The sequence below is a fragment of the Aulostomus chinensis genome, chromosome 23, assembly GCF_037954235.1.
Source record: "Aulostomus chinensis isolate RoL2024-O1b breed Wild chromosome 23, RoL_Achi_v1.0, whole genome shotgun sequence".
Lineage (NCBI taxonomy): Eukaryota > Metazoa > Chordata > Actinopteri > Syngnathiformes > Aulostomidae > Aulostomus > Aulostomus chinensis.
In genome coordinates this window covers 377,878-402,747 of record NC_141342.1, presented here as the reverse complement: position 1 = coordinate 402,747, position 24,870 = coordinate 377,878, and the positions used below count along the sequence as shown (strand labels likewise).

At 39.1% G+C, this 24,870-nt stretch overlaps 1 protein-coding gene across 4 annotated transcripts in view; it reads left to right on the top strand.

Moving 5' to 3' along the window:
- fmn2b (formin 2b) overlaps nucleotides 1-24,870 on the top strand; it is a 76,388-nt gene that overhangs the window by 35,061 nt on the left and 16,457 nt on the right. For 2 of the 4 annotated variants that reach the window (XM_086196030.1, XM_086196029.1), the window contains 12 exons: nucleotides 1,797-1,941; nucleotides 3,077-3,164; nucleotides 9,239-9,300; nucleotides 10,573-10,664; nucleotides 10,768-10,897; nucleotides 11,950-12,096; nucleotides 16,158-16,217; nucleotides 16,753-16,873; nucleotides 20,113-20,205; nucleotides 20,560-20,611; nucleotides 21,774-21,923; nucleotides 22,142-22,223. In XM_086196030.1, the coding sequence (XP_086052156.1) occupies nucleotides 1,797-1,941; nucleotides 3,077-3,164; nucleotides 9,239-9,300; nucleotides 10,573-10,664; nucleotides 10,768-10,897; nucleotides 11,950-12,096; nucleotides 16,158-16,217; nucleotides 16,753-16,873; nucleotides 20,113-20,205; nucleotides 20,560-20,611; nucleotides 21,774-21,923; nucleotides 22,142-22,223 (1,222 nt within the window). Of the gene's footprint in view, nucleotides 1-1,796; nucleotides 1,942-3,076; nucleotides 3,165-4,022; nucleotides 4,198-9,238; nucleotides 9,301-10,572; nucleotides 10,665-10,767; nucleotides 10,898-11,949; nucleotides 12,097-16,157; nucleotides 16,218-16,752; nucleotides 16,874-20,112; nucleotides 20,206-20,559; nucleotides 20,612-21,072; nucleotides 21,653-21,773; nucleotides 21,924-22,141; nucleotides 22,224-24,870 lie in introns of those variants that run through there. The other 2 variants (XM_086196031.1, XR_015111622.1) reach the window with 2 other exon arrangements.

The window sequence follows — 24,870 nt, the reverse complement described above, 5'->3', positions numbered from 1 at the left end:
AAAGATTTATGTAAATTTGGCAAGTTGAATGCATTCTGTACTGTACGGGAGACACGGCACGGAGGAGATTGATTGACAATGGTCTACAGCCAATGAGGACGCAGAACACGATGCACTGTTAAAAAAAAAAGGATGCAAATTGCACTAAAATAATCTGCAAAACTGCGAGTGAACCGCGTTATAGCGAGGGTCCACTGTATCTACAATTCACTCTAAGATATTCACACTGTGATTGCTGAATTTGGCCAGGATGGCTTGGAGGTAGAGTGGCCATCTAGCAACTGAAGGGTTGCTGGTTCGATCCTCACTTCCATGACGTATCCTTGAGCAAGATACTGAGTCCCTAATTGCTCCTGATGGCCCTGCGACGACCAGTCGAGGGTGTACCCTGCCTCTCGCCCAATGTGAGCTGGGATAGGCTCCAGCCTCTCCTATGACCCTTAACGGACTAGTGGTATAGAATATGGATGGATGGATGGATGGATGGATGGATGAAAAGATGGAATTTTTGAACAGTGAATTGAAATTCTAGCAACTTTCCCTAAATTCAAAATATCTGCATTTTCCTTTTTAAGTTTCCACGAGAATAATGATCTTGTATATAGCTTGAATTTAGACTAGGCAAAAAGGCATTTTGGATATCTAAAACCAGAGTTTTGGTTTATTTTGTTGTTATTCAACAGGAACAAATGCAAGGAACATTGCTTCATAAAAAGTATATAAAGTAAATGCCATGCATGCAGGCTTCTTAACATGACTAATTTCCAAACTTATGTCCCCTGTTAGGCTTCCAAAATTGAAAGAGAAATTAAAGAGTATTGAGTAACTGTATGTTTCTAATTGTTGCAGTATACTACAACAATTAGAAACATACAGTAAGACCAAAGAAATGTAAATATATTTTATCCTCTTAGAGATGTCTTTAATAATTTCATCTTGTCTTGTCAAAATGTAAAGACGGCTATCTTGAAGTAAAGTTTGACTGACATTTCAGTGTGCTTAGTTTAGAAGCCACACTCTAAAATTGCAGACTACCAGAACTTTTCTGAATTAAATAAAATGACTTAAACCCCCAAATTATTGGGTAATGGTCCTCAGAAGACATTTTCTGAGAAGAGCCAGACTTACTGCAGAAAATATATTGTAATTTTTTACCAAACTCAACTCAGATTATCCTGTACATTATCCTCTTTTGTTTCTGCTACCACTGTTCAATTACTTATCTGGGTCAATGTCATGTATGAACTCACATAAACAATATCCTACTCAACAATTCAGTCCAATCATACTGATATTTCAGATCTCAACCACTATTAGTTTTTATCAATCAAAACTGAATCACAGATGTAGTCAGTCATCTTGGTATATTTGTGATTCTGTGGGGAAAGGTAAAAGTATAAACAGTGAAACTTGTTTTTACCAGACAGAATGATGATACTTTAAATTTTCAAAAAAGTTCAGACTAGCTGTTGAAGCAAGTCTTCTGCTCAAACGGTTGATATGCTGCTGTTCAACCAACATTTTAGGAAGGAAAATGATGCCTATTATTCTATTATTTTCGAGGGAAAGAGAAGCAGACCGTGAAGCTTCATTCCACCTTCCAAACTGAACATGTTATTCATTGTTTTAGTGGTTTTATTTGTTTTATTTTGGAAGCTATAATCATCCCCTGGCACTGCACATTTATTTATTAGTCTGCTGTAAGGTCTGAGTGAATTATAGTCACACAAATTATGTGTAGCTAAAACCATTAAATTGCATGAACGAACATCTATTACATCTGTTTGCTCTCTTAGGGAAATTTCCTCCTTGCTGGTTTGGGAGACGATTGAGGAGCCTGATGTGGACTTTGAAGAATTCGTTGAATTATTTTCCAAAACAGCTGTAAAGGAGAAGAAGCAGCCACTCTCTGACACAATTACAAAGTCCAAGGCCAAACAGGTCTGTGATGTTGGTCAGCAAAGACCAATTTTAACTTAACTTGTTTTCCCCCATTCATTTCCTTCTGTTTTTCTCTGTAGTTTTCTGTATTCACCCATTGTTTGTCTGCAGTTGTTTATTTAAAGTCCCAGGCAAGCACATATCCTGTAAAGTCTGGATATATTATTTATATGTATGAACACTAATTTATATTCTAAAGTGTTTTTGCCATCTGCCATTTAAGATTGTCAACCTAGGCATTCATGTTTGTCTCCAAGTATTTTTGTGCATATGTCAGTTAAGACAATGTCCTGTTTTTTCTAGTATCTGTAATAAGGTCTGTGTCCATCTATAGTTGTGATTTTCTGCTGCTTGTTCTTACCAGATTTTCCTGTGAATAATCCCAATATATTGAAGAGTTTGTTTAATGTTTGCACTGATGCTACCAGTGTCCTATAATTCACCAGGGACTGGAGGCAGTATTTGAGAATATCACAGCCTTTAGTCAAATCTGTTTCTTTCTGCACAAGGTAAAATGTGACCTTGCAGACTGTCTTGAGATAAAAACTTGAAATAACTTTTAAATAGTGAAAAACATAAAAATTGATTGCTCACATGCTGACAACAGAACCTTCTACTGCCAATGATGTGAGATTTTCAGTGCCTGGCGACGTTGTCACCTCAGTCACATGGTGAAAGACAGGCCAGTGTGTGTGATGCCTCTCCTCCCTTGGAGAGATTTTCAAAGTTCTCATGTCAGGTGTTCTGCATGGGGCAGTGTCATCCCAGGTCACCATGACAACGGATGCATTCTACTCAAGAAGGCAAAAAGCATCACAATGAATGGTACTTGGAACTTGGAGCTGTCTCAGGCTAAAAATAATATCCTGTTTCTTCTCTATGGTGAATTACTTCAAAACACAAAATTTCTCTACATCAGGGATTATAAGAAGTAACCCCAGAGTTTCTGTCTAATTAGTTAATGTTATCATTGTAACAACCAAAACTGAACATGTATTCTTTTACACACTGAACATCATACTGATTTAATATCAGCCCTGTACTTTCATGTGTATGTTTGTATGCTGATGTTGCCTCACTGACAGAGCCACACATGAGCTTTGGAATCTAACCTCATATATATTGTTTTTTTTAGGTTGTAAAGCTCCTAAACAACAAGCGTTCTCAGGCTGTAGGAATCCTCATGTCCTCCCTGCACCTTGATATGAAGGATATCCAGCATGGTAAGTTTGTCACTTTTTTAGCTTTATTTCCTTGTAATCATACATACTCCATGAAATATCATTACCGTCTAGATAGCAGTGTATCTGACAAGTTCAAAGTTGTGTCCTCTAATATTAAAAAGGACATTGTAGTGTACCCTAGCGGTAAGCCCTATATAACTAAGAGTGTAAAGGACTGTAGACCTATTAATAGGAAAAAATAGGCTTTCAAAAATAATGACGAAGCAGATGTGAAAACAGAGCAAAAAGAGCTCAACCTGAGGGAACCTAGAAAACATCACAAGGACATGATAGAGCAGACTTGACAATGGACTCAAAAAAGTTGTGGGACTCTATGAAAAACTCAGCTCTACAAAGTTCTACTAATAACTGACAGGCAGGATTCTAGACAGCATCAAAGTTATCCAGAATACTGACTATCACCTCAGTCCATCATCCCAAATGTGAAATGGTCTTGATTTTTAATCAGAGTCCTGACTCTTTAATGTCATCCTGACATTTTGTGACATTTAGAGATACAAAATCCTGAATGTCATCTTGATTTGAAAAGCTTTCAAGGTGGTGACCTTGCTTATTAGTGAACTGGAAGTCAAAGGAAGCACCCTCCATTAACATGAAGAAGCATTTGAGAAGACAATCCTAAGGCCCCCCAAGAGGTCTGACAGGAAATGCCAGTAAATTGGAGCAAGAAAATCCTCCAGACTTTGTTTGCAAATAGGAGATGATGACATTGTGCAATGGGACTGAACATCAATCAAAGAAAGGAATTGATGAAGGCAAACAGTGTTGGGATTCAGAGCCCATGTGCTGACGACCACCATTTTCTTCCTCCCCTTGTTCCACGTGGACATGGGACAGAACAAAGACCAATAAAAACTTTCCCGCCAGCCACCAGGTTGAGGTGTGACAACCCTCTTCAAAGGGGGAAAACCACTACTCATTGGCTGAGAGCCCAGGGGGTCCCCGCTACGTCGTCATCAGCGGTGGACCTATAAAACCAGTCGTACTGCCGAAAAGCTTCGCTTTTTCCCAGGTACGCTAACTTCACCAAGTAGCGTCTGCCAAAAGGGAGTAACTACCACGTGACTCCCTTTGTTCCTCTCTTTTGTTCGTCGAGCCGCAGTCTACAACTCGCGGGCCCTCAGCATCTGATCATCAAGAGTTATCACTGTTTGGTTTCCACAACCGAGCTGGGTTCATGATCGGTGGCCGTCTATGAAGTCGAAAGAGCTGGAACCTTGTCTGTGGAAGCGCACGTACCAGACTCGGTCGAAACCTGTACGTGCGCACACGGCGAGCGGGAGCGAGCTCTTTGCCTTTGTCGGCGCCATTTAATCTGAATCTACAGTAAGGTTAGATCTTTCCTTTCCTCCCCCACTCTGCTCCCACTTTTCACACCTCCACACATGTGACTAGGACTCTGCAGCCTCCCTGCCCCCTTCTTCCTACTCAGCGGAAGTCAGGGCGGCCATTTTGGCTCTATTCGTCCTAGTCCGCCATTTTGGGTTGGTTACCCTGACCCGCTCGAGTGCACACGCGCACCCTCCCTCCCTCTCTCTCGCTCGCTGTCTCTCTCTCTCTTACACACACACACACACACACACACACACACCCTTGATAGAATTATTCACTAGCTGTTGAATTTGGCCAAGCAAATTTCACAATTTTCTTACCCTGTTCACCTTTGAGGTCAATAACAGAGGATTGGCTGTTCCCTGATTCCAGGGTGGTGCCCCGTTAATAGATTATATTGTAATAATCATATTTAATAATTGATTATTTTCTTTATAGTTTAATTTAAGATATCACCAATCCTCTCCTCCCTTTTACGAGCCCCAACAACAGTCCAGCAACCACTTTCTGCTTAAGCAGGTCAGATGACATGGACCCAAATTGGTTTGCAACACAAGAGCCACCGGACAGAATGGTGCTGCGATGTCTAAGGCAGAAGCAGGAAACACTGTTAGTGCACCCAATGAAGAAGACACAGTCATGTTGTGCAACCCACAAATTTGATGACAAAGCAAGAAGGCACAAGACGACCAAGTGGCCAAAATAAAATGGCCTAGTGGTGGAAACTAAGCACAACAAATTTGCAGAACTGGTGACATCACTTTTGATAACTGTAGAGAAGGTGTGGGGAAGTCATGAAGAAAAAAGCCATTACCCAAAGAAAAGGAAGGAGAAAAGAATACACTGATCAGCTATTCAGAACTAAGAATAAGATTTTGAAATGAAAGAAAAGCTGCGGTGAAACCTTGGCCAACCCAGTCTCATGTCAAAACATGAAAAGACTACATGTGTCCACAGTGCAAAACGTATCAGTTCTACGATAAAGGCCTAAAAATTGTGAAATGTGTACATTTTTTTACCCGATTCTTTTCTATTGGAATGCTGGTAGGTCATGTGACTCTTTCATGCGGGCCTCTCAAAACAAAAACATGGCGGCCGCTCCTGTCATTTTCGGAGGAAAGTGCCTTATTCCAAGAGAGTTTTAATTTAATAAAGCATTCTGATGACATTTCTCGGGAAAAATATACATTTTGTTTTCATAATCTTCGCTCAGTTCTTGTGTATAATCTTTGGTTTGTTCGTTATTACGATGAATCTTTCACCTCGCGGAATAGAGGCGTGACAGTGTCACGTTTTCTGCTGTTGCTATGGTGGTTGCTAAGGACGCCATTACGGACGAGTGTCATTCCAAGATAGGTTTGATTTAAAAAAGCCTTTTAAGGACATTTCTGGCGAGAAATATACTTTTTATTTTCTTAATATTTGCTCAGTTCTTGTATATAATCTTTGATTTGTTCGTTATTATGATGAATCTTTCACCTCTCGGAAGAGAGTTGTTACAGTGTTACGTTTTTTGCAGTTGTTATGGTTAAAACCACGGAAACCTAAATGGCGTTCATGTTATTGTATTTTGTTGTTACATTGCGTCGTTATCTCAGCTGATAATATATTTGTGTGATTGTTGATTAATGAAAATAATATAAAACATATTGCCCCAGGAATTACCATCAAAATATAAAATAGCTACGCTTGTTTGTTGTTGTTTGTGTGATTGTTGACTACAGCTGTTCAATGAAAATAATATGAAAGTTCGCCAGGAATTCCATACATCAGCTTCCATGGAAGTCGGCCCTCGTTCTTCCGTGAGAAAGTCCGGAAACTGTCACTCACTCCGAGGAAAACAAACAAACATTTTTAATACTTTATCTTTTGATTTATAAGACAATCAACAAATTAATTTAATTTCTGGATGTTTATTCACCCTACAAAGTACATTTGTAACCATTATAGATCTAACAATCAGCATTAAGAATATAAACAATGATTCAAACTAATGGGCGTGGTCTGCTGACGTCACATCCGTCACATAGGCTAACTCATGCACTCAGAGGTGCAAAATACAATAACATAAACGCCATTTAGGTTTCTGTGGTTTTAACCATAACAACTGCAGAAAACGTGACACTGTAACGACTCTCTTCCGCGAGGTGAAAGATTCATCATCATAACGAACAAACCAAAGATTATGCACAAGAACTGGGAGAAGATTATGAAAACAAAATGTATATTTCTCTCTAGAAATGTCATCAGAATGCTTTATTAAATCAAAATTATCTTGGAATAAGGCACTTTCCTCCGAAAATGACAGGAGCGGCCGCCGTGTTTTTGTTTTGAGAGGCCCGCATGAAAGAGTCACATGACCTACCAGCGCTCCAATAGAAAAGAATAGGGAAAAAAACTGCACACATTTCACAATTTTTAGGCCTTTATCGTAGAACTGATACGTTTTGCACTGTGGACAAACGTAGTCTTTTCACGTTTTGACATGAGACTGGGTTGCAGTGGCTAGCACGAGAATGACATCAGGACTGGCTTGAATTTCCTCATCCAGTATTGGATGAAACTTCTAATTTTAAACAAGAAAAATCACTTGTAATTGGTTGAGATATCTGTATAGTGAGCTCATGTCGTGAGATCAGCATTATGATACAGTTCTAAACCAAAACAGGGTTTATTTTGTCACTCAGTTAAACGCTTGACGTCATGAGACCAAAGAGAAGACCTCAGCACTTCTGTGACCACTGTGACAGTGAACTGTGCCATACACTGTACTTCGAACATAGAAAGTGCTTTTTTAAAAATGGATTTTGGGAGAAAAAAATTCCTGAAGGAATATCATAGTTGAGATCGTGCTGCTAGCATCCAGTCATGATCTAACCGGCGGAAGTAATAACATACATGGTAGTTAATCTGGTTTACTTTCATTAAAAACATTAGTTCAAGCTAAGTAATTATAGTAACTCTAATTGGGCTATCAGGAGCCTGATATATTTATACCATTATTTTTCTTTGAATTTGCTGTTATTTCATTCACAAAATCCTAAAAAATATACCAAGTCCTATAACAGACTATAATGATTATAAAACATCTCATTAGCTGTTACTTAAGCAGAGGTGAGAATGCTCAGGACTCTTTTGAAAAGCGTAATAGCATAAATGGTCTCGAGCTGTGGCCTGCCTTTCATTTTAGATAGATAGATAGATAGATAGATAGATAGATAGATAGATAGATAGATAGATGTTTTATTGGTCCCCAATGGGGAATTTCAAGGTCCCAGTATCTCAGAAACGTCACAAGTATCCTGTACATACAACCTAAACAATATTATAAAAAAATAAGTGTAAATGATTCAATAATATGGGCAATGAAAAAGAACTAAACAAAAGTCCACATCAATGATCTCAGGTCTGCATCAGCATCACCTTGCAGTGAGAGGGCAGGAACAGACACTGTACAGTGTGTGTGGTGAGGGTACTGTAAATAAGTAAGGTAGTGCAAGAAAGCCAGGAGACCAGCATTAAACAAGGACAATATAATATTAAAAACATATAACACATATATAACAAATAATATAACATTTATAACAAATATTACACAAAAAGCAAAAATATGTCACATCTGGTCAGTGGGAAGGGAAACTCCCCCAGCTGCCCTGATTTACATTTGTATAGCTCATAGCATTTACATTTACATGTTAAAGTCTCTACCAAAATTAGGGGAGGGGGGGTCATTGGCCAAGCAAGGCCCACATCAATTTCCGACAATTTTCTGCAGTTATCTGTGTCTCCTGCAAATTGCAGTGCCATTGCCATTGCCATTAACCTTAACTTCCAAAACCATTTACAGTGCTACATACTGATGAAAATCCTACTTTTCATGCAGTGAAGGCTTAGTGCACCTTTAAGTGGACTAAGATCATCAGATCACCTTCTCATCTACCTGCCTTACAAACCTATGCAACTCACCCGCTCTACACTCTGCCATTTCTCACCTTTCACCCTCTTGCCCCAAGCTCTGCCATTAATCCAGCACTTCCACATTCCACATCTGCCAGGCTCCATTGCCATAGACTCGGATTAAACTGTGTTAAACCTTCTGCTGTTGCCTGTCTGTTTACACTTGAGTCGTCATAGTGTTTTGTTAGTCATTAGTCAAAGTCAAGTGACTTGAATTAGACTTAAAATTTGGATGAGAAACCAGTAAACAGTAGAAATGACTGTTCCATGACAAACTGAAAATAAATGGAAGGCAGTGGCAGGATATAAACTGATATCAGGAACAACACTGGATAGGGCTGATCTGGGTCATCAGTCTTTTGAACCTGTTTGAATGCAACAGTGGCATTCTTTATCTCTGGTTGGATGGGTGGACCTTCACATATCTCCTTAATTATCAGCTCTTCTGGCTTTTCCTAGCCTCATCCCTCAGACTCATCTGCAGTGCCCCTCCCCCTCTTCGCTCCATACCAAATCTTCCTCTGCTTCACATTCATTGAACTGCATTCACACATGTGCTTGCTCTCTCATTCCAAATACCAACTCTCATTCTTGGGTTTTCACACTTAAAAGAACAGATATAAATAGAATTGGGAACCTGGAAACCAGCTGCTATGTGTAGATAATGTATTTTTGCTAATTTTCCTGTTTTGTGGTTCTTGACAACCCCCCCCCCCCCCCTCCCCACACACACACTCCCCCAACACAAACTCTTTTCCTTGCAGCCATCTTGAACTTGGACAACACAGTAGTTGACCTGGAGACCCTGCAAGCCCTGTATGAAAATGTGAGAAACACCCATTGATTATTTTCTTTCCTTTTCAGACAAAATTACACAGTAGGTATGTTGGCCTTGTGTCAAATCTACCAGTATATTTTATTGACTTTTGCTAAGTAATTCCAACAAAATTTAAAATGCTGTTTAGTTCTAAGGGCTATTGAACATGCCAAAACTTGCTATCTATCCTATATAGGATATTTCTGTATATCTGTCTTTTATTTTATTAACTCAACCATAAATCATCTGATCAATGCAAAGACAGAATGTTACAGTAAGAATTCTAGCTAGGTTTGGTGCTGCAGGTGATGATCAAAGCAGTAAAGAGAATGTCAGGGAGTGTTTGTGTTGTCACACAACTATTGGACCCACCACTCAAACAATGGGTATTGCACCGGATAAAGGGGCATAGCATAGTCACTCATTAAATGGGAACTGCACTGGATAAAGGCCTTACATTATCAGTAATAACTTCATATTCAGCTTTAATGTTGTAGTACTATAAAAATCCATTTTAGAGCAATGCTATACTATTTAGGGTGGTTTGGCTAAGGAGGCTGCCGAGGATTACTGGTGTTGAAGAAATAATACTCAGGTCCAATTCTGTGGCTGGTTCAGAGAACTTTCATTCATTGGTTAAGAGAGAGCTCTACTACCTTGTAATGAACTAATTTCTCCTCTGCATACTGGCTTTCTGGCAAGGGATATATAAAAGCAGATAGACATAGTCACAATACACAAGGTAAAAGTAAGATTACATACTGGTTTTCCAGGCTAAAATAAATCCCTCTTCAATGTCAGACTGTCATTGCAATGTTCGGACTGGCCGAGGTTAGACATGAACTTCCACAGAGATGGTTTGGCTGCAAAATGTTGATCAAAGAAGCCTGTCAATCAACATATTTTGATCAGTGTAATTGACATCTCATGGAAATGCAGAGCATTACATCAGGATACTCTCACTATACTACAAAGATGACAAAAAGGAATACAGTAAGCCATTTCTTCAAATTCCACACTGGTTTAATCCCTGGCTTCTCAGGTGACCGTGTCAAAAGTGTGCTTGAGTCAAGATACTGAACCTCTGTTTGCGTCTGATGCCTATGCCATCAATCTATAATTGTGGAAGGATGTGTTTGAAAATAATTTTGTCATGGTGTATCTATTAAGTGTTCATTGAAATGGTCGTACTTTCTGGAGTGTTCAACAACAGCATGTGTATAAACTGGATAACTGTACAACACTATCAGTTGTATAACAGAGTCCATCATGTCCCAACAGAGGGCTCAACAGGAGGAGCTGGACAAGATTGAAAAGCATATCAAATCCTCTAAAGACAAGGAGAATGCTAAAACTCTGGACAAACCTGAGCAGTGAGTTGTTATCATTCCCCCAGCACTAAAGCTGACAATAAGAAACAGTAGAAACATGACGGAGGTCATGAGGTAGATCCAACACATACCTTTTATGTTGCAGGTTTCTCTATCAGCTCTCAATGATCCCCAACTTCTCTGGCAGAGTCTTCTGCATCCTTTTTCAGTCCAGTTTTTCCGAATGTATGTCATCCATAATGAGGAAACTTGACACATTGCAAAGGGTATGCCAGGTGAGTCAAACTCTCCACTGTCGGAACATCAAACACATTAGAGTATCCAGTTTGTTCATGACATTTTAAGCCATGTCCAAATGGAGGGAGCATGGATAGGGGAATAAAATGGGCCAACTTCAATAACCTCTCAGCAGTTGTTGAAATGGTTTTGCTAACTTCTGATGGGGGCGAGCCAATACCAAAGACCACAGATATGCAAGACCTGGGCTGTTGAGGGAGGAATCGGTTACATTGTCCAGGAAATGAAATGTAGTCACTCAGTAATCACTGTAACCACCATATTTTTTTTTCTGGAAGCCCCTGAGATAAGAGGCAAGGAAAAGACGACAAATGGAATTGCAGAGGTCCCTTTAGCCTATATTTTCCATCATTGACAATTTTTTTTAATAACTCTGAAGCTTACTTATTTTGACAGAGTTGACTTGATGGGCAATGACTGAGATGAGCAAGAGGCACATTCTACAAAATTTCCTCCCATTGAAGTGACACCCAACAACCATAGTCTTGCTGACTTTTTATCACTTCTCTGCGAGAAATGTCCCCAAACTTCAAAACTTTGTCTGAAATGCCTCTGACAAGTTCAGTTTCAAGAAAGGTGACCGAAATAAAAGAGAATATATTTTCTGATGTGAATTTATACTTTGAATAATCTCTGTGCAAAGTGAAGTGCTTAATTACTAAGATGAGGGGGGGTCAAAAGATGTGTTAGTCATAGGCATATTAGAGACAAGCAATTGAAGCACAAGACAATTTGTAAATGAAACACATTCTCTCAAAACAAGTAAGAAGAGGTCCTTTGTTCTTTCCATACAACTTTTATTTCTGCTTGAAGAACAGAATCATCTTTAAAGGTAGACTTTGAACCTTTTCTATAGTATTTCAAACTGCTTTCTACTGGCACCATTTGGAGACATTATTGCTAGTGCAAAATTTTTCAAGCGTGCACTTCCAAAATCCTAAATTTGTCTCAGAGGGCTGAACCATTTCAATAACCTAGAGTACATCATTACAAACATTTATTTTAAGAAAAACTATGGTTTCTTATACAGGTGCTGCAAGACAGTGAAACAGTCAAGCAGGTTCTGGGTCTTGTCCTGGCTTTTGGGAACTTTATGAATGGTGGCAACCGTACCAGAGGCCAAGCTGATGGTTTCACCCTTGACATCCTGCCCAAACTCAAAGATGTAAAGAGCAGCGTGAGTAAAGACATGGTTGTTGTGTAAAAAAACATGATAAAAGCCTCTTCCTCCAGATTAGACCTGAGGGCTCACAGACTGAAGTGTTTTTATGATGATTTTGTACAATAAGGACCCAGTACATCAGTATGACAGTATATCTTACATTAAAATGAAGAAATATCTGTCTGTCCAACCTTCTGAGTCCACTTATGTCCTTGCCGGGTGGCTGACTCCAAATGACCATGGCCACAGAGAATTGCCATTCACAGACACTGACGTGGCCTTGTAATGGTGGTAATTTATTTAGTCATTTTATGTTCTTCGGCTGCCATCTTCTTCTGAGTTTAAAAACAGCATCACTCTGCCATTACACTGTGTGCACAATTACTAGGCAAGTGGGTAGTTTGACCATATCATTATTTTTATGCATATTTTCCAACTCCAAGCTTTATAAACTTGATAACTTATTGGATTTAAGTATATCAGGTGATGTGTATTTGTATAACAAGGGAGGGTGTGGACTAAGGTTATCAACACCGAATGTCAAGTTGTGCATAATTATTAGGCAGCTTCTTTTCCTCAGGCAAAATGAGCTGAAAAAGAGATTTAACAGACTCTGAAAAGTCAAAAATTTTCAAGTCTTCCAGAGGGATGCAGCACCCTCAACATTGCTAAGATATTGGGGTGTGATCACAGGACCAGCGTTTTGTTGCAAATAGTCAACAGGGTCATGAGAAACCTGTTGAGAAAAACAGACACAAAGTAACTGCCAAAGATTTGAGAAGAATCAAATGTGAAGCTAGGAACCCAAGAACCCATTACACTCCAGTGTTGTCATATTCCAGAACTGCAACCTACCTGGGGTGCCCAGAAGTACAAGGTGATCAGTGCTCAGAGACATGTCCAAGGTAAGGACAGCTGAAACCCAGCTACCACTGAACAAGACAAATAAGTTTAAACTTCAAAACGGGGCCAAGAAATATCTGAAAACAGATTTTTCTAAGGTTTCATGGACTGATGAGATGAGAGTGACTCATGATGGACCAGATAGTTACATTTTTGTCATAATTTTTTAAAATTTGTCTGAAGCTTACTTGTCATTTTGACAAAGTTGAACTTGATGGGCTATCTAGTTATTGAGATGAGGAAGGAGCACATTCTACAGAATTTCCTCCAAATAAAGTGACACCATACAGTGATAGTCTTGCTGACTTCTGATTACTTCTCCCATAGCTGGATCAGTAGCAGACACAGAGCTCCACTTCAACTTAGATGCAAGCAAGTTGGAGGAGGGGTTCTGGTATGGCCTGGTATTATGAAAAATGAGCTAGTTGAGCCTTTTCGGGTTGAAGATGGACTCAAATCAACTCCCAAACCTAATAACAGTTTTTAGAAGACTCTTTCTTCAAGCAGTGGCAGTCAGCATCTGTCAAGAAGACTATGATTTTTCACCGTTGTCGTCATTTTCTGCTTATCTGGTTGGTCCTGGTCACGGGGACAGAAACCTCAGCAAGGAAGCCCAGACTGTCCTCTCCCCAGCAGCTTCCACCAGCTCTTCTGAGGGAATCACAAGTCATTCCCAGGCCAGCTGTGAGATATAATGCCACCAGTCTGTGCACCAGGCACTTACCAATGGGCCTCTACCCCAGACCCATGAGGGGTCTTTTGACTCTATGATTTTTATGTAGTACAATACTCCATTCCATGCATCAAAGTACTCCACTATAAGGCTAGCCTTAAAGATGAAAGAATGATGATGTGAACACCTTCCTCTCTTGCTGCTGCACAAAAAGTTGATTGTCAACGGATAAAGAAACTGACAGATTGCATGAATGGGAGGCTTTTATTGAAAAGACGGATGGCTATATTGGTCCCTTTTTTACTGTCAGAAATGTTATTTGTACATATGGAGTTGTCAACATTTTGGATTGACCAAGTTGTTGATTAACATTTTGGATTGACTGAGAGCACTGTAGTTGTCCTAAAAGATACAGCTTGCCTAATGATTGTGCACACATTGTACAACCCACATAGTGGACAAGGCTGGAATTGATTTACATAAAAATGACATCTACCTTTTTCAAAGCAGTTACAAATTTGTTGAGCACTCACAATGCGACAGACACATTTTTGGTCATACAATTATTAATTCACTACATTGTACATTCAGTACATGTCATATTCTCAAGTATTTCAATTCATGTCATGACTTTATACTTCTGTTTCTTTGCACATTTGTCCATATGCAATACAACATTTTTACTGTTATCAAAAAAAAAATACACTGGTTAAAACTAGACATTTGATACTCAAAATACAATATCATGACTCTAAATTTTAGACTATTTTTTGCATTCTGGGGTCTGCAAAATCACAAAAATCATATTTACTCAACTCTGCATTTAGATTTAATACATATGTGTGTTGACTAATAGTTGGATAAAAAGGAGAAGGCTACATGTGACTTGCATTACGTTTGGATAGTCTAAGGGGTATTGCACTAATAACAGGTGCAAACTTGTCCCCAAGGGCCCAAATCCAGAGTTCCTTTTATCCTCTTTAACCAACACAATTCAAAGGCTGGTTGTGAGCCATTGCCATCTCAAACAAATTATTCACATTTTGGCAGCCAAAGATATGCATCAAGATACACTGATGGTGTTTGAAGATATCTCAGTAGACAGGAAATAGATCTTTTATCAGTTTTGAACAGTCCTTGATGCCAGTTGTTGAATCCAAAAAAGTTTCAATTTTGATTGATTTAATGAAAATACAAAATTATAAATCCAATGGTTTCAAGTACTGTGTGCAGTGGTTAGCAAAATTGAAGGAAGAAAAAAGGAAGAAATTCATGTTTTCCCACAATATACAGTGCTTAACAAATTCAGGCCACCACCCAATGTTTCTGCCACAGCTGAATTAACTTCAATTAATGGCATTGGAAACTACAAAAGTCTTTTTTCTAAGGTTTCTGTAATGGTTAAAACTCTGGTATGTTGAAGCTCTTTAACCAAAATTAGATTTTTAATGCAAAAATATAATCATCATACTGTCATCCATAAATTTTCGAAGTACTGTTGTACAAAAAAAAAAACCTGAAAAATAGTAAAGCACATCATTATTTCTTGAATAAGATGTCAAATAATAGCTATTTATTTGCACTCCTGAACAGAAAGGTTAGTTGTAGTGTTTGAATATTATGTTGGACATCTTAGACAAGCCCAGCTCAAATTTGGGTATAAAAAGGTGAATTCAGTCAATGCTGAAGGAGGCCATACAAATTATTAAGTTTTTTGGTTATTATGTGTGAACAAGGACTACTTAGTTTCATTGTGTTATTTGTTAGATAAATAACAATACGGTATTGAAAGATTTTTTTGTTTTCTTGATTTTAATGATATATGGTCTAATAAGTTTGATAAGCACTGTATGCTAATTACAAAAATACACAATATACTTATGAACACAGCTCTGGTCAAGGCAAGTTTAAAAGCTGGTTTGCTTAAGATTCTAACTGATCTTAGCTTTAACCCCTTAATCATTAATTTAATTACCCTTAATTCTGAAAATGGACCTTTTTAAGAAGACAGCCAACAAGAGAAAGAAAAAGTTAGGAAAAATCTCCTCATGACAAAAATTAGTTTGAAAACAATTTGACCTGTACCCACTAATTACAGTGACTTAAGCATAAGGCTCCTTGCTGTGATATGGTAGTACAGTAACACAAACTAGAGCAGAGGTGTGCCAACATTTTCAGCCAAATGAAGAAGTTTAGTTATCAGGTGAACCTAAAGATACCACAGAAGAAGATGAAAAGTGTGCTCAGTTGGATACCTTAATAAGTAACAGAGGAGCCCTTAACATGTCTTTGCCTGGGGTCTAAATGCCAGATAATCCAAACACATGTACTAGGTAGAATAGAAGGGTATATAATAATAAGTACATGTCTGAATTTCCATGAGCATGCAGCTGCCATGTGGCGTGTGGATTGAACTGAAGGTCAAGAAAAATCTTCAGAATCATGTTTATGACATTTAGCTCCTCTCCATGCAAACTATCTTTTCTCCTTCCACATACAGGACAGCATGAAAAGTCTCCTGTGTTACATTGTTGCATACTACCTCAGACACTTCGATGAGGTAAGCATTTGGTTGGTCTTACACTGAGCGTAAGACACGTATCATCTCATCTGAGACCTCAGTTATACAGGAATAACAGCAGGGCCCAGCCATCTGGGCATTTCTTTTTACCATTACCACGACTGCTCTGTTTTCCCTCTTACGCTTCATCATGGTGTAGTAGGTTTTCTGCTCTCTGATTCACACTCAAAATGGAGTCAATAAGAGTGAAAACATTAAAGCAAGCGTGAGATAGACCACCAGCAATTGGAATGAGTACCATCTGAAATGGTGGATGGGTAAGTGAGACAGAATTAGGTGTTGTTTTTCTTTTAGATTCCAGAAGACTAGACACAGCCAAAGCATGTCTCTGCCCCTTACTTTTATGTGTTGTATTATATATATATACATTGTATGTAAATTGTTGCTGGTGTGGAGGTATGCACTCTGTGCAATCAACAAATGTCATATGTCATGAGCATTAGCAATAGCAAACTGAAAGAGGATGTGTTTGGATTGTGTGCATGTTGACCTACTTGAGTTACTCAATCTACAGAATGCTGGTAAGGAGACATGTGTATATCCTCTCCCCGAGCCCCATGACTTGTTCCAGGCTTCGCAGATGAAATTTGATGACTTCCAAAAAGACTTGACTCATCTCAGGAAGGACCTTAGAGGTAGTATGCATGTGAACGTACCCTTAATTCCCCAGATCATGAAAATCTGTGGACCAGAGTTAGCAGGGTTAGTTTCCATATCTCATCCACAGAGAATACAACTGTAAATTGTAGCTTGTTGTCCATGTTGCTGTGGCTGGAATGACGTGTTGTTTGATTTTAAAAATTATTTAGCTCATAAGTTATTGATCCCAGAAGTTTGAAACTATTGGTGTGTCCCAAATCGCATACTTCCATACTATATACTTAAAATTTTGAGTATACTCAACTCAAAATGGAAAAATGTATAGGTAGTATACAAAAATTTAGTATGCAAAAGTACCCGGGTGACATATTCAAATTGGTCAAGATTTTGAGTATGCGACTGTGGACACTTGCCACACTCATTTCATTGATTAAAAATGGCGGCAGACAGCTGTGGTGAGAGTCGACACTGACTTGTATACTATCATCTTTACATGAAATAACGGGGACAAGTTTGAAATTCTGTGTGGACACGGGTTTGAAAAAATAAAAAGACTTGTCACCAAAATATTTTGCTAAATAGATCACACAAATAAACTTACCATTTTTACTGTTGCATCTTCAGCCGCTAGAAGGAGGACATTGCATTGTCAGCGCCGATTGTGGCGTAACAATGCGTGATGACCTTTCATTTTGCTGTTTTACTGCTTCAAAAATCAACAAACAAGCGCAGGCAAAAGGTGCTGGTGCAAGCCTGTGACAAATCGGTAGAAGAAGAACACTTCACGTTGTCATTTCTGGTGAGTGCGGTTGTACACTACTCACAATAAGTTAGGGATATTGTTATTTACCCGAGTGCTTTTCCTATTTGGTCTGAATTTTAATGAAATAAGTAAAAGTTCCCTTTGATATTGCTAATACTGAATAAGAAGAAGCACCATTTTCATTAGTTTAATATTTATGACCCCAAAAATTTAGAAAATAACAAGGATAGCCCGAAATATCAAAAATTGACAATGTCAGTAGCGGGTGTTTCCACCATTGGCCGCAATGACAGCTTGACAGCGACGTCTCATGCTCCTCACAAGCCTCATGATGTTGTTCTGAGGCAATGCATTCCACTCTTCCACAAGTGCTACTCGCAGTTCTGCCAGGTCACCTGGGGGTGGGGTACAATCATCCAGTCTCTGCTTCAGCTGGTCCCAGACGTGCTCTATGGGGTTCAGGTCAGGGGACATTGCTGGCCATGCCATATGAGGCACTCCGACTTCCTGAAGTCGAGCTGTGACAATTCTGGCACGATGTGGTGGAGCATTATCATCCATGAACAGAAAGTTGGGGGTGTGCTGGCGGAATTGGGGGATGATGATGGGTTCTATGATGTCTCTGGGGTAAGAACGTGCAGTGACTGAGCCATCCACAAAAACCAAATCTGTTTTGCGTTGACTGGTGATGCCTACCCAGACTGTTGCGCCTCCTCCATCAAAGCGAACCCTGGGGACCATGTTGACCTCGGCATATTGCTAAAGCGGTGAAGTTGGTTGTGAATGGTTTGTCTGGAAACCCGAGTACCCCTCACATCTCGTAAACGGGCCTGCAGCTGTGTGCCAGTTTCATGACGATGTCTGAGTGCATAGGTCCTTAGGTACTGGTCATCGTTGCGGTCTGTCACTCGTGGGGCTCCACTCCTGGGTCTGTCACAAACTCTGCCAGTAGTTCTGTGTCTTGATGCAAGTCTGCTGATGACACTTTGAGACACACCAAGTTCACGAGCAACATCTGACTGCCTGCCACCGACCCGAAGGCGCGCTATGGCCAGGTGGCGCTGCTCGTTGGTTAAGTGACGTCGTGTGTTCATGGCTGTTTGAATGATGAACTTGGAATGAATTAGTGACAATAGCAGCTTTTTATACCCAAAGAATGTTGAAATTGATGCCACATTGAAAAGGGTTGTCTTTTAGTTTTTTGGTATTGGCTCCAATATGTAAGGCCGACTGTATACAGTGAGACCATTACGTGGAAAACACAAAATGAGGTGTGTCTATCACCCCAATACAATTGCCCCCTTATCCCAAAAATCTTTGAAGTGAAACAAACACTGTATGTATGAAATCCACTGAGTCTCTCAAAATATCCCTAACTTATTGTGAGTAGTGTATGTGATTTGGGACAGCACTGCACCCTTGAAACACAAGCACTGCGCACTTGAGTACATCATATGCTAAGTATACTCAATTAGAAAATTTTAAGTATGCAATATTATGTGATTTGGGACACACTGAATGAATATCTTTCCAATTTTACCAAACTGTGGGGAAAAAAACTAAATGAGATTAGCCAGCAGCCACAGATGGACAAAGTCCAATGTATTTTGTTTGCTCATTACACCATCTCGAATTGCTTAACAAAAGCAATATACATGGATCTTTTCACACATAGCGATAATGCCGTTAATCCTCCAATATCTCACTTCTTTTTCTGTAACTACCATTGGGTTCCACAGTAGCTTTTGTCAATCTGTCACCCTAGTCACAAATGGCAAATGTCTTGTGTTTTTCAGTTTCGGGTCATGTTCCATGTGGACTGTGTTTCATTTAGTTCTGGACTCCAGTTTTTGTTAACATAGACACTTTGTTTTGTCAGCTGTGTTTCTTTTGTGCTTTACTTAATTCTTTTCAGTTTCCGTTTTATTTTGAAAGCCCTTCCCTCTTGTGATTTCATCTGCTTAGAATTTTCCTGCATCTGTTGCCCTACCTTTTTTTATGAACCACATGTGTCTTGTCAGTTAATCAGTCCTCTCAGTCACAGCTCTGCTCGCATTGTTTCTTGCCCTGTCAGCTCCTTCCCTACCCTCATGCTCCCCCACCTGTTGTTAGATTCGTAAAAGTTTTTTTTTACTTTTAAATTTTTTCATGAGTGTGTTGATTTCCACATGGACCAGAGGTTTTGGGAGTCCAGATGACTTAATTTTTTAAACTAGGTCCCAGAGTGGACAAATCTGGAGATGCCACTCTTGTATCTTTTCTGAGACGATGACACTGTAGCCCCACCTCTCCCTTAACCCACATGTACTTTCCCCCCAACAACAGTAATAATGGAGGATTTAAGTGTTTGCTTACATTGCACGAGTTTTATGCTCATGTGCCATGTCATTTTGTTTTTGGCGTATTTCTGTAGCATCGTTACAATGCCACTTACATTTACAAATATAGTGTATTGTAGAATATGTCTTTGATTTGACTTGATTGCATTTTTTTCTTGAATGTTTTTGTCAGTGTGTATGTCAGAGGTGGAAAAGGTATGCAAGGTTTCAGATGACGATACGCTGCAGCCTTTCAAAGACAAGATGGATAGTTTTCTTTCCCAAGGTAAAGAACAAAAATGTGCAAAATATTGCAATATGGTTGTTAAATCATACGGTATCTTTTTGTTGTATCCAATCCTTTCTTTGTAACATTTTCTTAAACCATTGCCCTTCTTTTAGACATGTCAGTACAGACAACAGTAATTTGCAAATGCAGAGTTGCATTCTTTCCAACAGCCTAATAGCGATCAACACTGCCTCTATACAGAGAGGTTGGGTTTATGAAAGTGCACAGAAATAAATGTAAATGTTTTTCCATTGCATGGATCCACAGAAACTTTCTGTAGATGTTGTATTGTTGAATTGATCATTTGTAATAAGCATTCTTGTTTATATTTGTTTGATTCTTGTTTCTCAGCTAAAAATGAACTGGAGACTTTGGAAATTCATCTCAGCAGCACACACAAACTGTAAGAGCAACCATCAATCTAAAGTGATCTTCATACCCTGTAAATTACAAGTTGTTTTTGGATCCTCTGTCCAAGTAAAATCCATTTTCAAATTACTTGGTATCTCTATAAAGTATCATGTGGGGTTTTTCTGACAAATTTGACTCAAATGTTCACTGAGAATCAAGAATGACCTGGAACAATACAAGAAGAAACCTAGTACATGGTTTAACACAGGTTCAGCATGCAAAAATGTGAAAAAATTGTTGCACAAATAAGTATTTAGTTGGGTCCATAATCTCTATTCCTTAGCATTATTTGTTCGTAAATTTTCTGCAGTGGTTGAATAATAGATAATAATAAAGGTTACTGAAACAGCAGAACATATAACATGGTCAGCTTGAGTTATTTTGAATGGAGTTTTAAGAACAAAGCTTGTCACTCATATTTTCAGATCTTTGATTTTTTTTTTTTTGTTATAGGGTGACACAGTGGTGCAGTGCTTAGCACTGTCACCACAAAGCAAGAAGGTTCCGGGTTCTAGCCCCGGCTCAAGCACTGGGTCTTTCTGTGTGGAGTTTGTTCTCCCTGTGCCTGCGTGGGTTCTCTCTGGGTACTCAAGTCTCCTCCTACAGTCTAAAGACATGCAAGAGGAGACTAGGTTAATCAGATACTCTACACTGACCATAGGTGTGGCTGGGAGAGCAAATGGTTGTCTGTCTATATGTCTTAGCCCTGCAATAGACTGGCGACCCATCCAGGGTGAACCCCGCCTCTTGCCCAAAGTCAGCTGGGATAGGCTCCAGCCCCTCTGCGATCCTTAACAGGATGAGTGGTAGAAAATGGATGAATGGATTTTATACTGTTTATTTAAATTCAAAGAATGTTTCTCCAAGTGTAGCAAGCATTGAAATAATCCCGTTTAAACTGGCTACTGTAGGCGACTGAGAGAAGTGTGTGTGTGTGTGTGTGTGTGTGTACAAATTATAGTATATATATATATATATATATATATATATACACATACACACACACACATCCTAAGATATTTATGAGGCAACATTAAGGGACAGTAGATATTGGGGTTTGGGGGGGGGGGTTTCAATGTGAACTAGACAATAGTCCTCAGTTATTCGAGTGTCTGATAATTTCAATAAGCAAACTCTGGATTATTTCTTGATAGGTTCCTGGAGCTGACAGTGTTCTTCTCAGTTAAAGCCAAGGCAGGGGAGAAGGAAGTTTCACCGAACACACTCTTTTCCATCTGGCATGAGTTTTCCTCTGACTTTAAGGAACAGTGGAAGAAAGAAAATAAAACTATTCTCAAGGAGAGGTACATCATAATAAAAAATGTACTTTGGTATTTATCAAGAGTATTTGTATTCAACTTGTATTTTATTCACAGTTCTCTAAAGGAAAACAAATATAAATAGAAAATATTCTTGAAGGCATTTTGCAGTTTTTATTTCCTTCAGTTCAAGTAAGTTTTTCAACAAACGAACCAAATGGATTTAACTACAGTTCTAAGCATTTCTATTGTCTGCTCTGCAGGTTAAAAGCAGCAGAAGAATGTTTCCGACAGGTCAAGGAGAAGGCTTCCTACAATGTCAAACCCAAACATGCTGCTGGCATCGTGAGTTAAATTTTGACAATGTTTTTCTATTTTTTTCAACATGGAGTTTGGGGACCAGTCTGTTTATCTGAAGACAAAAAAATTAAGAATGCATAAAATATTGCATATCAGCCCATTGAATTTTTATTCCTTCTCAAAGCAAAAATTATTAAGGTGAAAACAATATTTCCAATTTTTTCCAAAATTCCACGGACACAGGTCCCGACTACATATAGTCCAAATCTGGAGTAAAATGTCAAAAAATTAACCTGTATACAGTGTTTGGCACACATAAAGCCCTAGGTGTTTTCCTTGGGTCCTATTTGGAGACTCAACAAAGACATCTGGATACCCAAATACAATAACATAAGATCCCTTTGCCTAACAAAAACAATCTTGGTCGCTAAATAAAACTAACATTTGCAGGATGTAGTCTTGTATAGGATTTGGATATCTTTGGTCATTTTGGGATGGGATAACGGGCGGCAGTGGTTAGCATTATCACCTCACAGCAAGAAGGTCCCAGGTTCGATCCCCAGTTCGGGCACGGTGTCTTTCTGTGTGGAGTTTGCATGTTCTCTCTGTGCCTGCGTGAGTACTCTCCGGGTACTCTGGCTTCCTCCCACAGTCCAAAGACATGCAAGTGGGGACTAGGCTTATTGATACTCTTAATTGACCATAGGCATGGCTGTGAGTGTGAAAGGATGTCTCGCTATATATGTTGGCCCTGCAATGGACTGATGTCCTGTCCAGGGTGTACCCAGCATTATGCCCGAATGCTGCTGAGAAAGGCTCCAACCCCCTTGTGACCCTTGACAGGATAAGAGGTAGAAAATGGATGGATGAATGGATGGATGGGATAACAAACGTCAAAAGTTTTTTATTCGCTGGAGCATGCAGGCAGCTCATAGTGCAACAATAAAAATACATATCGCAATAATAGAACAAATGGACTACAATAGAGTAAAACATCAACATCAAAAATGATATACATCACTGTAAAAGTGTTCATAAAATGTTCTGTATTCTGAATTGAAATTGAATATGACTATGACAAAAATAATTGTAATTTTGTGTGGCTATTCCACCCACTCACACACTCAGACTCACTGTAGACAAAACTTGCCCATCCACCTTCTCACACATGTAATTCCTCATGCAAATTAGGTTGCTGACTAGCCAGCATAAGTAAAGAAAAGTAAACATTAGCAGGCCTATTATTATTGTTTCAGGCTCCTCGTCCAAGTGTCCGAGTTGGACAACTGAAGCACAATATCAGCAACTTCCTCTGCCGAAAATCACATACTGGCAATCTTTTCTCTAGCTCTCTCACTTTCACCTGCATCTACTACAATACTGTTTTGCACAGCCAAGCTAACTTTACGCACAGCTACTACACAGGCACTTTGTTATTACCTACCAAGCTTGATAACATCATGCAAGGTATCGTTTCTTTAAATGACAGTCCGATCTGTAAACTGGGGCCTGATTGGCATTTCAGCTCTGTAGCTCAACAACCCAGGCACTGATTGACTCTGCATTCAGCAGGACTTCACCATGACCAAACAAGTCATGACTAAATGAATACCAGCAACTCTGTATGTCATGATAGGGAACTTTAATTTAGATGCTTCATACGCTGCGCTGTGCAAATGTTACCAGTGTAAACGGATTACACTGGAAATACACAACGTTGGAGAAAATCATTTGATATTCCACATCTATGGACACTTAGTGGCTTATTGAAAAGCAGCCTGCTTGGGCGATAATGACGTTGGGAGTACAAAGTTGGTATGTAGGTGTTTTCCTTCGCATGCTGTCTATCTAGCAACATTGTAACCCAGCTCTGGCTATGAGTAAATTTATTCCTCGTGATTGGGTACTACTTAATGGTTAGACTGTCAGGTTTTGAACGGGGTATAACATGAAGAGATATGTTGTTGCATGCCATTTGAAAACTGTCAAATGCAGAAGTTTTTTACTTCCTGTACCGCTGCCACTTAAGAAGTTAAAGTTAAAGTTAGGGTGAGGACATCACAGGATAATATTAATAAAGTTTGATATAATAATGATAATAGTAATAATACCTGTAATAAGAGCAGTATTATCATTTACATTGTTGGTGTTATAGCATATTAATATAAGCATATTATAAGCATATATTTCCAGTGAGCCAAATGTAAGGTGCTCTTGGAATTCCAGTTAATGTGTATTGTTTTCCTAGTGATAGACCACAGTCTTTTAGTGTTTGTTTTGTCCAAATCAAGTGATGAAAAATCCCCTCACAGGCAGAGTATGGGAAATAGTGGGATGGGGCAGCCCAGTACATGGGATAGTGACTCTGTGACCTTTTTCCATTGCGACTGACAGGTGTACAGAGCCAGGTGGCATGGAGGTATGTGTTTGGACAGTTTTGTGTGTTTTTGTGTGTAATTCTTGGCAGTAGTTAGTGGAAAACATTTGTTGAAAACTGCATTAAAAGATTGAAAAGGCTTTATATGCTCCATTTGCAGCAGTTCGAGTGTAGACGATGTCCCATGATATAGTTACAAGTTGTGTTTTAAATTTAGCCATACTTTTTGCATTATATTTCCGGTAGGTAATTTTTACCTCATCCTGTTTGATTTCTTCATCAAGGAGGGTAAATTGGAAAATGGGGAAGTGATCA